This window comes from Osmerus eperlanus, chromosome 5 (assembly GCF_963692335.1).
Source record: "Osmerus eperlanus chromosome 5, fOsmEpe2.1, whole genome shotgun sequence".
In the NCBI taxonomy this organism is placed as follows: Eukaryota; Metazoa; Chordata; class Actinopteri; order Osmeriformes; family Osmeridae; genus Osmerus; species Osmerus eperlanus.
In genome coordinates this window covers 3,599,855-3,616,081 of record NC_085022.1, presented here as the reverse complement: position 1 = coordinate 3,616,081, position 16,227 = coordinate 3,599,855, and the positions used below count along the sequence as shown (strand labels likewise).

Sequence of the window (16,227 nt, the reverse complement as noted above, 5' to 3'; positions counted from 1 at the left end):
ACAGGCTCTTCACAGTCTCTGTAGGCCTCCGTGGGGGGGCCATGAGGCCTGCTCACTCTTCACACCACCAGCCTATCCTGCTGCTCCCCGCCCCCCAAACTTCCATCTTTTCAGAAGACTTGGACCGTGAAGTTGGAGCCAGGACTGTATTTCAGCAGGGTGGTGTTTTCAGAGTCTCTGCCGTTGTGCAGATGTGGGGGATGCAGATCCCCCTCCCCACCCCACCCCCCTTGGTCTAGTCTTTGTTACCGTGGCAAAGAGTATCTGATGGTATGTCAGGTGATCTTATCCGAGTCTGAGTGCTGCGATCTGAATAGGATCTTAGGGGAAGGAATTTAGGTGTGTCCCTGACATGCGTGTCACATACATGTACTCCACTCGAGCGCCTGAAAGTGTTTTCATTTAGCAAGAGGATGTTTGGGTTTGTTCCTAAACATTTGCACAGTCCCTGACAGAGCAAGATGGATTTTTATATAGTGAAAGAAAGCGCAAACTCATTGCTAGCCCTAGCTTTAGCCAAACCCCACCTAGCCCTAACCCCTGGTTAGCTTTAGCCAAACCCCACCTAGCCCTAACCCCTGGTTAGCTTTAGCCAAACCCCACCTAGCCCTAACCCCTGGTTAGCTTTAGCCAAACCCCCCCTAGCCCTAACCTCTGGTTAGCTTTAGCCCTAACCTTAACCCCTAGGGGTCTCTATTTATCCCAAGCCCTAGCCTCTAGCCATAACCCTGCCAAGCCCTAATCCATGCCTAGCCTACGCTTGCCTGCTTATCCGTTTTAACCTCAGATTGCTGACAGATATTTGATATTTCTACCGGTCCTGGGGGATCCATTAAAGCCTTTGTATCTGAGCATTAGAGGGAAGGGGATATAAATCCCAACTGTGCGTCTGCCATGGGGCTGGCCTGTGTAAATAAGATGCCTTTCCATCTGCTTCTGCAGATTCCAGAGCATTCTGGAACAAACTGGATGACATGGCCATTTCAAAGAAAAACAAGTCGCCAAAGCATTCCACGTGTACTTCTGATGAATACCCCCAGAACACAATTCCCTCAACACACTCACCTCATCCCTGCCGTGGTGGTGGAAGGGATTAGAGGGCCAGGTCGGTGAAAGTGGAGAGCTCCAGTGATTGGTCCCCACCCCCCTGGGCCACCATTGTGAGAGTGGGTAATTACAGAGCGGGGCCAGTGGCTCCCGGCCGTGCGTGTCACAGGGCCTCCCAGGTCAGGTCAGGGGAGGGCCTGGTCTGTGGCTTTCAGGGCAGGGACACACAGGAACACCTAATTGTGGGATTCATGATGTGTTTGTGTGACTGAAAGACAGAGACAGGCGCAGAGACTGGCAGTCAGATGAGAGAGAGAGTAATGGATTGGCAGGCAGGGAAAGAGAGAGTGATGGATTGGGGGGGGGGGGGGCGGGGGGGGTTACAGAGTCACAGAATCCAACCCAGAGAAACGGACCCACGCGACACATTAGCGTGCTCCTTTTCCTTTCCCACGTCAGTGACATCAAATGTTAGCTTTGGTGCAGGGCGAGGAGCTGTGAGAGGAAGAACAGAGATGTTTTGGCTTCAGGGCAAAGAGACATTCTGTCAGTACCTCAGAGCTGCTCCTGAAGCAAAGAGACATTCTGTCAGTACCTCAGAGCTGCTCCTGAAGCAAAGAGACACAAAGGCCAACATGAAGCTGCCGTGACTAGGATGCCTGAGGAAAAACATCTAACCAACCCGTCCCCTTCACTTTCTCACTCCCTCTCCTTCTCCCTCTCCTTCCCTCTCCTTCCCTCTCCTTCTCCTTCTCATTCTCCCTCTCCTTCCCTCTCCTTCCCTCTCCCTCTCCTTCCCTCTCCCTCTCCTTCTCCCTCTCCCTCTCCCTCTCCCTCTCCCTCTCCTTCTCCTTCTCCTTCTCCCTCTCCTTCTCCTTCTCCCTCTCCCTCTCCCTCTCCTTCTCCTTCTCCCTCTCCCTCTCCTTCTCCTTCTCCCTCTCCCTCTCCCTCTCCCTCTCCCTCTCCCTCTCCCTCTCCCTCTCCCTCTCCCTCTCCCTCTCCGCCTAAATGTCCTCCCGTGGTCTAAACCTGCGTCTCAACACTAGGGCATTGTACGGAGCTTCTCTCCGAGAAGCTATGATTCATGTATTGGCAGCTACACCTCTTCTTCAGGTCCAAGCCTTCCTCTTCCTCAGAGCTGACCTCCTTTGTCACAGCACATCCTCTGTCCATACTTCTAAAATCCCAATTGGAGGGAGGGGGGGAGGGGGGCCACCATGGTAGTATTGGCAGACTGTACCAACTGTATTATATTTGTGTAATCTTTGGAGATTCAAGAGTCGTATTATCATTTGTATTCGTTCTGTATGAGCTCCAAGAGTCAGTCAGCAACATTGTTTCTTTGTGTCATACGTGGCTGCTGTGTGGTACAACAATGCTGTCCTCTTCTGGCCAAAGGTGGAACAGACTTGTCTGACGCTCTCCCACTACTCTCTACTAATTCTCACTTGCTGTAAAATATGTACTTCTGTTCTACTTATTTTTTTTTTTTAACCTTTTACATTTATGGCATTGAAGTGGGTTCTCTCTCATAAAAAGTTACAATCCTCTAACAAATATATATATTTGCATATATACACTCACAGACACACACTTCTGGGGAAATATAAACATGAAATATTAATGCATGAAAGGATGGATGAAAGGATTTCTGCCTGCTGAAAGGCAATTGCAATGTCCACGATTCATGATTAATTCAATTCAGTTGATATCAGCATTAATGAGAATCTGCACAACATCTGTTCATGTCACATATGTTGGTCTTTGATCTGACCCATCTCTCATCTCTCTCCTCCCTCTCTCCTCTGTGTGTGCAGAACTCCCAGATGCCGCTGTCTTCCGTTATGAAGGTACTGAGATGAAGCGAAGAGGAGCCCTGCTTCTGCCGTGACTGGAAGTCTCGACTGATGCTGGATCCTGCCCCCAGAGCACCATGCCCTGTCTCCCCCGATAACCCCTCCCTGGAGGATCCCATCTCCCCCGCACACCTCGTCCAAACCATGGCAGGAGAGGCCCAGCACACCTACACCGCCATTCCGGACCTAGACGCTGAGTCCAAACCACAGAATGAGGGGGGCCCACCAGAACAGCTCAGTGAGAAAACCGCGAAAGAGTCTTCAGAGCCCTTCCCCAGCACAGGCGCGGAGGCCCCCGGCAGAACGGCAAAGTTTGTAGAGAAAGAAAGGGACTATACCCAGCAGCGAGAGGCTGTGATACGGCCCCAGCAGGCAGGGAAGATTGACTTTAAGTCCCTGCAGAACAGGCCCAAGTTCTCCAGCGACAGGACTTGGCCCGGAGGCAAGGGCAACCCCCAGTCCCCTAACGGGAAGAGTCGGAACCGGGAGAAGGGCAAGCGGACGGGGAAATCCGAGCGAGGCAACCCACAGCAGCTCTACAGACTGAGCATCACCAACCCTCGCTCCAACCCCACCATCGGCATCGCCTACCCACAGCAGAAGGTTTCCCCACCCAAGAAGCTGGAGGCGGGCCGTGGGCCCATAACGGGCAGCTACAGGTTCCACGTGCCCAGCATCCCTGAGAGAGAGGCGGAGCTGCAGCAGGAGGAACTCAGTTACAGCCGGTGCTTTCAGGAGGGCTCCTCGTCCAACCTCACCTCCCCCGGTTATACCTCACAGACTCTGGGCGCCGCAGGGGCGGCCCCCACCCACCAGCACCCACCCCAAACCCAGACCCAGTCCCAGCTTCAGCAGCAGCCTGGCCACATGGAGAACAGCACCACGCAGCCTGGTAGCCAGCTCCTCTTCACAGACTTCCCACTGAGTGTCTCCAACACGTGGCAGTCTCCAGAAAGGCCTTTCAACAATGCGAACTACGGGATCTCGTCACACAAGTCCTCCGCTCCAGCAGAGGGCAGCAAGGCAAGCACTGGCTTTGTGCCTCTGTCATTTCAATATGGATACCAGTTGTTGGAGGACTCGACGCCCGACCCATTCCCTTGTGACCAGAACCCTCAGTCCCAGGACTTTATGGACTCAACACTGGGTTCTGGCCAGGTGGCCCACACCTCCTTCTCCTACCAGGCTTCTGGGGAGAGCCAGGAGGGGATTCAGAACAATGATCAGTTTGGTAATGAGCAGTCCGAGGACAGGTCTATATACCCCCACCCTCCCCAACCTGCGCAGTACCTGCAGACTCCACCGGGGGCAGCCTCCTCCATGCACTGTCCCAGGGGAGGGAGTGAGGACTCGGCTAGCAGCGAGAGCTCCGGGTCCAGCTTCCAGCCGTCAGAGCAGAGTGTCCCTCCGGAGAGGTCAGAGGTGTACGGACAGGCCAACAACAGGGATGTAGCCCTCGCTTCAGGGAGCCAGAGGAGCTGCCACACCAAAGACATGCCCACCGCCTCTCAAAGAACAATTATTCAGGGCAGTGGGCACCATGCCAGAACTATAGCACGGGGTTCAAGTTCCCAAATGCACTTTTCCAACAAATCGTTCAACAGCCCACCACTCAACAACGTCCACATGGGAGCAGTGCCGTTTGATAAAAGCATCAAGGTCCACGGCAGGCAGACGCACTCCTGGGAAAGGCCCAGCAAGGCTTATTCAACTGCAGAGCAGAACTCTTTGCCTTATGCCAACATGAATGATAAGTTCCAGTTTCAGAACCAGGCAGCACTCGACCCAAGGCCAAAGGCTTCCAAGGACAGTAGGAATGCGTGGCAGCAGATTCACCTCACCCCCGCCATGCCTAACCAAAACAGGATTGAGTTAACCGGGCAACTGAGCAACCAAAAAAGTACGTATTTAGTGTCCCCCTCTGACTGGCACGATGAGAGTAAGACGCAGAAGAACGGCTCTTTGAAAAGCCCCAGCTTGTTTAAAAAAAGAACGGGAGATACTTTCTCAAACCCTCGGCAGGAGAGCGTCAAACAGAGCTGCAATACCATATCATCTTTCAAAGTAGAAACAAGCCATGCACAGGTCTGTGATTCCAAAAATAAGCCTGTCTTTTTTGGATTGAACCAATCATTGGCGGGAGCATCGTCAGCGAGAGCCTATGGTTATTCTCCATTACAGGTCCCGCCCATGGGGCTAATAATGGTGTCCCCCTACGAGTCCCCCTTGCCCTCCCCCGTACATAACCCCGCCCCCAGCAGCACCTGCTCCTCCCTCTCCCCAGCCTCCACCAGCCCTGTCAATCTGAGCTCTGAGGAGAGCCAGGTGTCCATGGGTCAAGGACCTCCACCCCCATTTTATCATCAGCACCAAGTGAAGGCACAGGTGCCTTCTGACCTCCACAATACTCACCATTTCCACCCAGACACCTCTAGAAACCTGCCGTACGCCCCGGAGAGAGCCAAAGATGACATGATGAGCTACTTGCAAAGTAACGGACATCCAAAGCCTGCTATGGAAGGCAGTAAGGGCTATATGGAGGGCTTTGGAGTCGAGCACCAGCCCCCTCCACCACCTTACTCTGCACATCAGCTCTTGGCCACGTCTCTCGCCACGGCAAACCTTGACCAGCTGGACGTGCTTCTGACCTGCAAGCAGTGTGATCAGAACTTCAACAACTTGGCCTCTTTCCTCGGCCACAAGCAATACTGTGGACAGCATGCATTCGCCCAGAATGACTTCAAGGAGGTCTCAAAGATGGAGGACTCCAGGAAATTCCACACGGACGTCAATAAAGCCTCGTCGTCACGCGGTGGTTTATGTGAAAATGTCCCCATTCCGAGGTGTCCGTCTGACCTCCATCTCTCTCTGTTGGGCCTCAACAGAAATGGAGAACTGATGACAGACAGCGAAGCCAAAGTAGACAGCAAGGAGGATCCAATGAAACTCAGCTTATTCTCTGGGCCAGGAACCATCCCGGTCTCCCTCCCCGACCTGGAGATGGAGGACGCCAAGTTAGACAGTCTGATCACAGAGGCTCTTAATGGTCTGGGTTATCAATCGGACAATGCAGAAATAGACAGCAGCTTTATAGATGCATTTGCTGACGATGACCTAACCACTGTGAAAGTAATGTCCAACAGACAGTCTGTGAAATCGAAAGAGTCAATTGTCATTGAGAGCAAAAGTAAACAAACCACAGAAGATGACAGGTCTTTGACACAAGGAAAATATATTTATGATTCCGACGCTGAGAGCTTGGAGACATATATCAAGCACACAGAGACTAAATTGGAGCAGAGTGAGAAAATTAACATCAAAAAAGAAATATCTCATAAAAATTCAAGGACTGCCTCTGGGGAAAAATCAAGGGAACACGATAGCAAAGCGAGAGAGGCCAGGAAGCTGTGCAAGAGTGAGGATGAAATCGGCAACACTTCTAGGTTTCTCCTATCCAGCAAGTACTCTGAACGATGTGGGGTGAAACGCCTCCAGGAAGCCTCCTTTTTGACCGGGGCAGCCTCTTCCCAAGCCTCCACTGGAAACAGAAGCTCTCCAATGCAGAGGGCAGCAGCCCGGGAGAGTAAAAGGAAAAGAACCGGTGGGGGTACGTGGAGCAAAGAGCTCATTCACAAGATAGTTCAGCAGAAAAACAAGCTCCACAAGATCCACGTAAAGGGCACCAAAAACCTCCAGTTCTCTCTGGTGATGGAGCGACTAACGCCCGCCTGTCAGAACCCCGCGTTCGGAGAATACGACTACGTCTCGGACTCGGACGACGAGCGCGAGCCCGTGAAGATCGCGAGCCAGGGTCGCCTCAGCCAGAGCAGTCGTTGCAAGTACACCTACACCAAGGAGTGCAAATGGCGGGCGAGGAGCGAGAGGGACCAGGCGGCGTGGAGGCACGAGTCCAGGGAATGCTTCGAGGTGAAGAAAAGCGAAGACATCTCCCTGTCTTCGGAGAAACACGACTCCCACCAGAGGCTCCGGAGGAGGAGCAGCAGGTCGTCCTCCAGCAGTGAGCTCAGCACGTCGGTGAGCATCTCCAGCGACAGCATCGGCAGCCCCAAAAGCACCGACCGCACTGACTCTGACTGTGAGAAAAAGGTCGAATTCAGGAGAAGGAATTCTCCGAAGCAGAAAACCTACGAGAGATCGCCACAAAAACTATGTAAGGAATCCAGTACACAGCTAGCACTGACATTCACTAAGTCCACCAAGAAGTATGGTGGCGATAAGACTAATCCCTCTTTAAACAAAGACCTTCCAGAAACCATAAAGAGCCATCAGTCACATTTTGACGATGTTGATTCCGTGTCTGTATTGCCGAAAACCAGGGGTGCAGTCAAAAACCTTGACAAATGCAAAATCACCGACATATCCACAGGAGAGAAGGACGTTTTAGAGAGCAGCACCGCTTTTGTTTCTGACAAACACACACCACTGAGAGCGGACGTGATGAGCTCGAAATTAGAATCGACACATTTGGAGTCTACTAGCACTGATCGTAAACTGAACCAGCTTGAGTCCTGTCCTGCCACCATCCCCAAGGAAAGTGAACCTCATTACGAGAATGACATGACCACAAAGGGGACATCAGGGCACAGAAGGGAGGGTGGTGGCCCTCAAACCACACAACAAAAGGACAAACTGTCAGACACTACGACGTTTGAAAAATGCAGTGAGGGCCCGTACTCCATGAAGGAGCAGACGCCTCTAACCAGTGACTTGGTCCCCAAGTCGGCATCTCTTTGCAGCGGACTGATGGACGACATGTGCCTGTCTTCGGCTGAGCTTCATGTGCCTCTGACACAGAAGGAAACCTCTCATCTCATCCCATACCCCCTGGAGCAGGACCAGACTCTCATCAAATCCCCTCTGTCCTTTGACACGTCCTCCATGTTTGGGGACCTCACAGTGCCCGGGTTCGAGAACGGCCTCTACACAGACATGCCACTCCATAAAGTGACTTTCAACTCGTTGGAGAGCGCAAACGACAAAAAAGAAGTGTACACTTCATCCTACTCTCCCTTTCTGGTCCAAAGAGACTGGGGTCTCATGGTGGACGTCAGCCCCATGCTTCCGGACGAGATATCAGACTACAAGGACGAGAATGAGAAGTCGAACGAGAAGAAATCCGACTACAGTCACATCCCGCTGTCTCTGCCAGACAAGATCATGGCCTACAACGGGAACCTGAGCGGCTGCGTTTCCGAGGACGAGCTGGAGATCAAGAGAATAGTGACAGAGTTGGAAAGCCAGCTCCAGACCACCAAGCTGAGAAGCCCGACGGCCCTTAGTGAGGAGGCCCCGAACCACCTGAAGATGAGCAAGTTCTCCCCTCTGCGGCTAGGAGAAGACACAGAGAGCGAGGAGCAGGTGAGCTGCCCCGTACAGAGCATGCCCATGGGGGTGTCAACCATCCAATCAGACACCTTCGCTGAACCGGGCCTACCTTGGTCCAGCCCGTTCCACTTTGAGCTCATGGAAGGACAGCACAGTCCACAGACACCGAACCACACTGACCCAGGGGTCCAGGAACGGCTGACTGAGAAGGAGGAGGATGAAAGGGGTAGCTCTCTGATCCCTTTGCTTTCAGACACCAAGAGGAGACAAACACCAGAGGGGAACGAAGATGGCCACAGAGACACATCAGAGGAGATTCTTGAAAGGAAGATGTATGCCGAGAATCTCATGAAAAGCCTGGAGGTGATTTCAGATTCCGTTTTCAAAAAGGACCCAATATCATCGAAACAGAAGCAGATAGTCCTCCCACACGAGAGTCGGGAACAGGTTTCTGAATGTCAAACTCCCGCTAAGTGTGAAGATGAAAAGGAGGCCTTATCTCCGGACAAGGTGAATATTGAATTCCTTCTAAATGAGTCTCAGCCGCCTCTGCCAGCCAATACATCTGACATTAAGCAGCCTCTCTCGCTGCAGCAGAGTGAATCTGTTGAAAACGACGAGTCACTCTCTAAAGTCATATCAACTGAGAAGCATAATCATGTGAGCGAGACAGTATGCTGCCTAGATGAGAAAATGGTTCATTCCCAAGTGGCAGAGCAGACCAGTGAAAACCTCTATGAAGGGGACCGTGAGCAGGGGAACCCCGAAGACCGCACTGAATATTCGGATCACTCAGAGCTCCAATACATTAACAACCACAAGGAGCTAGAGGAAGCGGTGGAGGGCCTAAGTCGTGTCAGTCGGGAACCCTCAGTGGACTCAATGGAGGAGGGCCCACAGACAGCCGAGCCTGAGGGCTTTACGTATGAGGACAGCCGGCCCGTGGACACCCATACGGACGAGGCTGGTTGCGGATTGGCTTCTGCTGATGGAGTGACAGAGATAGATCCGGTGGGTGTGAAAGATCAAGACTTGACCGAAGAGGACGCGAACAAACAGGAAGAACTAATTGACCACACTGCTTTCCAAAGCCGTTCTGAAACGGGTCCTCAGACTGACCATATCTCCATGGAGATAGTCACAGACGCTCCATGCAGTCCGCTCTTGGAACCCAGTGCAGAGCATGTCAGCCAGCTCTCCCCCTCTTTAATCATTCAACCAATAGGGGGGGAGGCTTCGAATGAGCAGGAAGCTGTCCTGACAGTTGATGTCTTTGCACCGGTTACATTTGGGGATGACCCAGAAACCCATTCTCGATGCGGGTCCGTTGAAAAGCAGGAGGAAGAGGTGGAAAATGCAATCGAGGACTACGATGCCCAGCTTCCCATTCGTCTGATGGCAAGTCCTCAGATCGCAGCCTACATACATGCTGTGGGAAAGGAGCTTGATCAGGAGGCCGCCCCCACACCCAGCCCTCCACCGGATCCCTCTCCTTCCTTCACTGACTCCTTCTCCTCGGAGACACATGCCACTCAAGAAGATCAGTGTCAGTCTCAGAGCATATGCCCCAATATAGACATTAACCATGACCCAATAGAGGATGCCCAGTTCCCGGAGGAGGACCGCTGTGATGAGCTACACACCAAAGGGCGACTGCACAACAATGAACTTTTTTCGGTGCCAAAAGGAATGGAGTACTCGTTAAGCCCTACTCACTTGGGTCGGGGAGACACAGAGCCTCCCCTCCCCTCTCCGCTTCCTCTATGCACCACAGCCGAGGCACCAGAAATATTGGAAGATGATAAAAAGAGCGACGCGATTTATGATTTTAAACTAAGTCCGTTAAACTACAGTGACAAGTCTGACGAGCCCCCAGAACTGAACCAGTTTCATTACACCCCTGTTAGCCCAGATAACACATTTGAAGAGCAGCAGCCTGACATAAAACGCAGCCCCAAGGGTGACTGTGGGCTATACGCTCCTACAAGTCATGACATGGCTCTGATAGCAAATAGAAGACAGACAGACACAGAACCAACAGTGTGCCTAGAACGTTCAGCTGAGCTAACTCCGGCTGGGGAAACTGTGGACAATAACGGCAGTGTCCAAGACTGTCTGAAATTGACGTGCATTGCTCTTGGCTTCCCTATGCAGAGCAACACACCGTCTACTTCTACTGGGGACATCAAGGAGGACCTGGACATGTGTCACGATCCCTTCGAACCAAACGGTTTTCTGCACATGCACATCGACCTTCTGGAGAAAGTGGAGCCAGAGGCCTTAAGTGTGCAGCAAGGTCACTGTGACGCTCCTCCTTTAAAAGACAGCCCCTCAGAAGGCCAGTTGATTCCCCAAACTGTCCTCATCTGCGACAATGAGTCCAAGAGGCCCCCATCGTCAGAGTTAAGGGATAAACACCTAACAGAAGAGGCTGTTCAGAGCTTAGCCAGCCAACATCCAGAGGAAGACACCACACAACCACGCAAAGCAAGCGTGCAGTTGACAGCTCCACTTGGGAAGGTTCTGTGTGATATATGTTCCATGTGTTTTAGGACAGTTGCAGGATTGAAAAGACACAAGGCTATGAAACATTTGGTCAAGACAGACAGGAATACACATTTGGAGAATGGCACATTGAATCATCTAGGGAGCATGCTCTCCAGCCAACATCCACACACTGCAGAGACAGGACGTAAAGATGATTCACAGATCAGTTTGCCAACAGAAAAAGTTGAGATCATTGCAAATCACTGCCCCGAGACAAGTAAAAACCGTCTTATAGCTAAACAAATAGAAACCGATTCAGTCCTGGAGAACACTGCAACTGAAACAAACATGGCGAGGACAGTGAGCCAGCAGAGGCTGCAGACCAAGAAGAACCCCAAAACATGCAAAAGCAAAAACAGCGAGGTGCAGGTCAAACCAGACCCTTTCTCCGACGAGCTTCTAAAGATATTGAAAACCGACATCTTACAAGCCATAACCCCCGACTTCCAAACCCGGGTACAACAAGAGTGCCGTCAGTCCACCAAGATACACGATGACCTAAGCTCTCACATTAAACACAGCCTCGTAGAACAGAAAGAGGCCCCACTCTCCGTGGCTGTAGACCGACCCTTTGAAGATATATATAAATGTCAGCCAGAGGAGACTGATCTAGCCAGCCAGAATGCAGATGTGAATCCAAATATTGCTGACTCAGAGGTGAAATGTGGGCCACCAGACATTACCAATGGAGCACTGGAAAGTGGGACGGATGTTAGTAAGGGTTATGTTGTTTTTATCAGTAGGAATGGAAGTGCACAGTATGACGTGTCGAAAAAGAACTTCACTGATGCGAAAGAGACTGGAGACCAGCAGGGTACATGCGAGAGCCTGGCCAGGGAGATCATGGGAGAGGTAGCATTGGATATTAAATGCGAGAGGAACAGCTGTCCCACAGATGAAGATCCCCTTTCCTATCTCAAGTCTCCCTGTGATAGTCCTCCTGGTCTGAGCCCTGACCTCAAGGCCTTCCTGGACGACGAGAGCTCCTTCTCTCAGCTGTTCCCCAGGGATGAGGACACGAAGAGAAAGAAGTGTGCGAGAGTCTACGGCAAGAAAACGCAGAAGCAGACACCGTTTCCTGAGTCCCCTCTGGCCCCCGACTACCCCCCTGACGATGTGTTCCTCGAAAATAAAGAACAGCATCCAAACAACCAGATGAATGAACCATTCGAGTCTGTCTCCTGTGCAGCAGAAGTCCCACCCACGTCATGTCCTCTGCCTATCCTGGCCTCCTCTTCACCATATCCCGAACAGCCATGTGTCACAGACAGTTTGCCTCCCTTACCCAGCATTGACATGCAGAGCACCAGAACCACATTCCAGCTTCCGGAGATCCAGCTCTTTGACTCGAGCAAGGACCCCTTAGTGGCCGGCCCCTTGGACACCGACGACACAGAGACCAAAAGGGCTGACAAGACCAAGAAGCCCACAGAACGCAAAGGCAGGAAACGACAAGACGGCAGTGGCCTTAAGATCAAAGATAAACAGTACAAGTGTAAAGTGTGCTTCACCTGGTTCCTGACCCTGGGGGAGCTCAACTTCCACAAGCTGTCCCACAACCCCTCCCCTCCCCCCACCTGCTACATGTGTGTCCAGAGGAAGTTCAGCTCCAGGGAGCAGCTGAGGGACCACCTGAGGGAGAAGCACGCCAAGAACAAAGCCGGGATATGGACCTGCGGCATGTGTCTGAAGGAGATCTCCGATGTCTGGATGTACAACGAGCACCTGCGCGAGCACGCCACCCAGTTCGCCCACAAGGGCCAGACGCAGAGCTCGATTCTGGGCATGGCAGGTGGCATCATGCAGGAGACCGCCGTCAAGAACTTCATCACCTCCATCATGCAGCGACGCCCCAGCAAGGCCAGCAGAGAGGCCAGTAAGAGCAGCAACAAGGACCAAGTGAAAGCCACCCCTGAGACCAGAGGACCGGAGCAGAAGGCTGCAGTGCCGGCTGAGCCCAAAGTTCCTAAGAATAAGAGCACCAGAGGAGAAGGAGGAGGATCTAAGCAGAGCAACCTGACCCCGCTGGAAGTGCTCCACAAGACCGACACTGCTCCCAAGAACGTGGAGATGCACCCCAACTGTAAAGACCCCTCCAGGGACTGCCACCACTGTGGGAAGCAGTTCCCAAAGCCGTTCAAGCTCCAGCGGCATCTGGTGGTGCACAACTTGGAGAAGATCTTTCTGTGTCACAAATGCCCGGTGTCCTACCAGGAGCCGCAAGACTTGAAAGACCACCTGAAGAATGAACACGAGGTGGTGGACGAGCTCGACTCAAAACACACCACCCTCTACACCTGTGAGCTGTGTGCAGACGTCATGCACGTGATCAAGAAGTCGTTCATATGCAGCACATGTAACTACACCTTCTCCAAGAAGGAGCAGTTTGACCGTCACATGGAGAAGCATCTGTCCGGGGGGAACAAGATCTTCAAGTTCAGAGGAGTTCTGAGACCGCTCAAGGTTTCCACCTCCAAAGAGAATGAGAGTGAAATGCCGTCAGTAAAAAAGAGGAAAATCCTGACTGAGAATCTTCAGGAGAACAGCCCAGACAGCGGGATTTCCAGCATAGCCTCGATACTCTTAAACCAGTCCTCTGAACTGCCACCAATGAAGCATGCGATGCCCACCGCGGAGGACTCCACGCAGACCAGTGCAACCGAATACCACGCTGGCGCCAACGATGCCAGCGTGAAGACGGAGGACGTGGCGGAGGACTACTCCGCCCTTCTGGGTGAGCAGGAGCACCGCGGCTACGTGGCGGCCACGGAACCCGAGGCACTCTCAACCGCTACGCCTAAAGCGGAGGACGCCGAGCCCAATCCCCCGGGGAAGCCGGCTGGCGAGGAGGAGACCTGCGAGGTCCAACTCGCCCCAGAGCCATGCGAAGTGAAGGAGGAGGAATCCCAGGGCGTCCTGGAGGAAGCCCCTCCGCAGTGGCCACCGCCGAGGGAGAGCGTTAAACACGGCGAGGAGGGGGACGGCTCGGCGAGAGAAAGACGGGGTTCCGTGGAGGGTGGACTCGAGTCGTGCGCGGGTGAGAGCGAGGAGAGGAAGAGCGAGAGGCGAGAGTCGGCCGCTGAGGAACCCAACGAGGAGTTGTACGCGAGCGTCCTCGAAAGTCTTATGAAAACCTCACACAAGACGCCGGACCTGCAGCTCGGCCCTCGCCAATCGCTTGCCGTCGTGACGGACCGGCTGAGCGAGGACGAGCAGGGTCACATGACCAAAGCCAACGAAAACAAGCAGAGGGAGCTGCCCTCACCTCACGGCTACGAGCAGCCGTGTGGTGGAAGCCTGGGAAGAGATCGAGCATCTCCAGCCAAGCCCAGTGACAGCACCAGGAACGGCTCCAACACCAGCCCCAAGACCATGGAGGCCACGCCGGTCCTCCACCCCAGGCTACCTTCTCAGGGCCCGGCCTCCAGCGAGGACAGGGAGTCCATGAGACAGCAGAAAAAGCGGAAGGAGATCAGGTCTCCCCACGGCCAGCAGAGGGTGTCCTCACCAGCTACAAGAGAGAACATCAGCCTTGACGCCAGACCCAAGAAGAAGTTTCGCCCCAATAAGTGCGAGAGCCCAGCCGTGCACAGGAGATCGGACAGCCCTAGCGACTACCCGGTGCTGTCCTCCGTCAGAGACGACGTGGTGAGCAACAAGATTGTATCCCAGCAGAAGACCCTGGGGCTCAAACTTAAGAGAGCCCCTCTTGACATCTGCACACCAAAGAAAATGGAGATCGCCCATCATCTGAATGGGGATTACCGAGTCAAGAAGGGGCCTGTGGGCCGGCCTCTTCACTCCCCGGTTTCTAAAGTGTCTACTCCACCCTTGAACAATTCCTTGAACAAGTCGAGGCCTAAGTCAGGGGTCAGGTCAGTGGACAGCCAGTCCTACCGGACGGCAGAGTCTCAGAATAACCTTCTGAGCCAGCTATTCGGTCAGAAGCTCACTAGTTTCAAGATCCCATTGAGAAAAGACACTTGATCATCAAACTTAGGGGAAGGGGGTGATGGATCTGTGAACAAAAAACTGTAACGCTGTTTCTGTTACCGATAACCAAGACTATTCTTTATTATGATCAAGATTGCACGGCTCTGTGAAATGTTATTTTGAATACTTATTTAGTCACTTTATGTTTTCTCTTGTAAATGTGTTCTTATTACACAGGTCTGAGGGACTGGGACTGATGGCAGATATGAGTTTGTGAGTCTAGAATGAATATGTTCATTGGACAAATCAACTATTTCTGCTCATTTTTATTTGAATGTTAACTGTTTCAGAGACTATATTTTAATTCAAAGAAAAGAAAAGACAAAAAAGAATACTTGAAAATAGAACAAAATATATTTTCTCCAATAATGCATGTGAGTCTCACAGTTCACCACACATTTGAAGAGGATATTGATTTTTATTCAACAGGACCAACTTACATCCTGAACAACCCTAAACATGGCAGTGCACCTTCTCTACATGCTTACAAAAATACTACTTTATTCTTTAAACTTTATTTTTTTTTACTGTACTGCATTGATATTCATTGTATTAGCTTTGTTTGTATAAACATAAACTGGTGCTATGTTGTTTTTTGTTTTATGGTAATGTGAATACTGATGTCCTCTAACTGAAGGGAACATGAGATCTGTAGAAGTAACATTCATCCAACTGTCTGTACTGGCTCTCTGTAGTTTCTTGTAAAAAAAAAAATGGTAAAAATACTGTGTAAACATGCCAAAGTATTCATCTATAGATCTTTAGGAAAGGATCTTAGGAAAGCTTCCTTCTTCCAAACTCAGGTGCATTTACCTGCATTAGGACCTCCTCCCATGCACTGATATATCCACATACAAAATCTCACACAGTCTTGTGTGTCTGTCCAACTGTTAATAACGGTTATTTACCATGACGAAAAAGGTGCTTTATCTTGTTGATATGTATCTTATATTGTATTATATTATAGGTAGGTTATTATTTACGGTGCAATGCTCAATGTCAAAGGTTTATTTTAATAATGTGCAACAGAATCAGAGAGAGAGAAGAGGGGGGAAATGCAGCGCTCCCTGTTGGTTTATAAAGTGGTTTACGAAGTGCCTCTTGTAAAGTTGGTTATTAAAGATCTGTATTGGTCTTTCCTCTTCCATCTCTTCCTTTGCTTTTCACGTCGACAGTGCAGTTCTGTCTCTGCCGACTGCCGCTGTCACACAAACATCTAAACACTGCAGGGAGGCTGTAGTGTTGAGGCAGGAACAGGTGCACGCGAAACCTCTACAAAGTCGGCCTAGTTTCTCCTGGGCTCAGCACTTCAGTCAGCTAACTCAGCATCAGGAAGACGAGCAGCAATGTGTCTTTGTGCCACAGGGAGACCAGAGACACCAGAAACACTTGCATTTATCAGAACCAGGTGTCCACGCTGCGAGCAAGGCTGCGAAGG

General features: G+C 51.7%; 1 protein-coding gene across 1 annotated transcript; it reads left to right on the top strand.

Annotated features, from left to right (window-relative positions):
• Positions 1–2,910: 2,910 nt before the first annotated feature.
• LOC134020855 (zinc finger protein 469) lies at positions 2,911–15,924 on the top strand. The gene has a single exon (XM_062461151.1). The coding sequence runs from the start codon at positions 2,955–2,957 to the stop codon at positions 14,781–14,783; it is 11,829 nt and encodes a 3,942-aa protein (XP_062317135.1). The 5' UTR covers positions 2,911–2,954; the 3' UTR covers positions 14,784–15,924.
• The last annotated feature ends 303 nt before the right edge of the window (positions 15,925–16,227 follow it).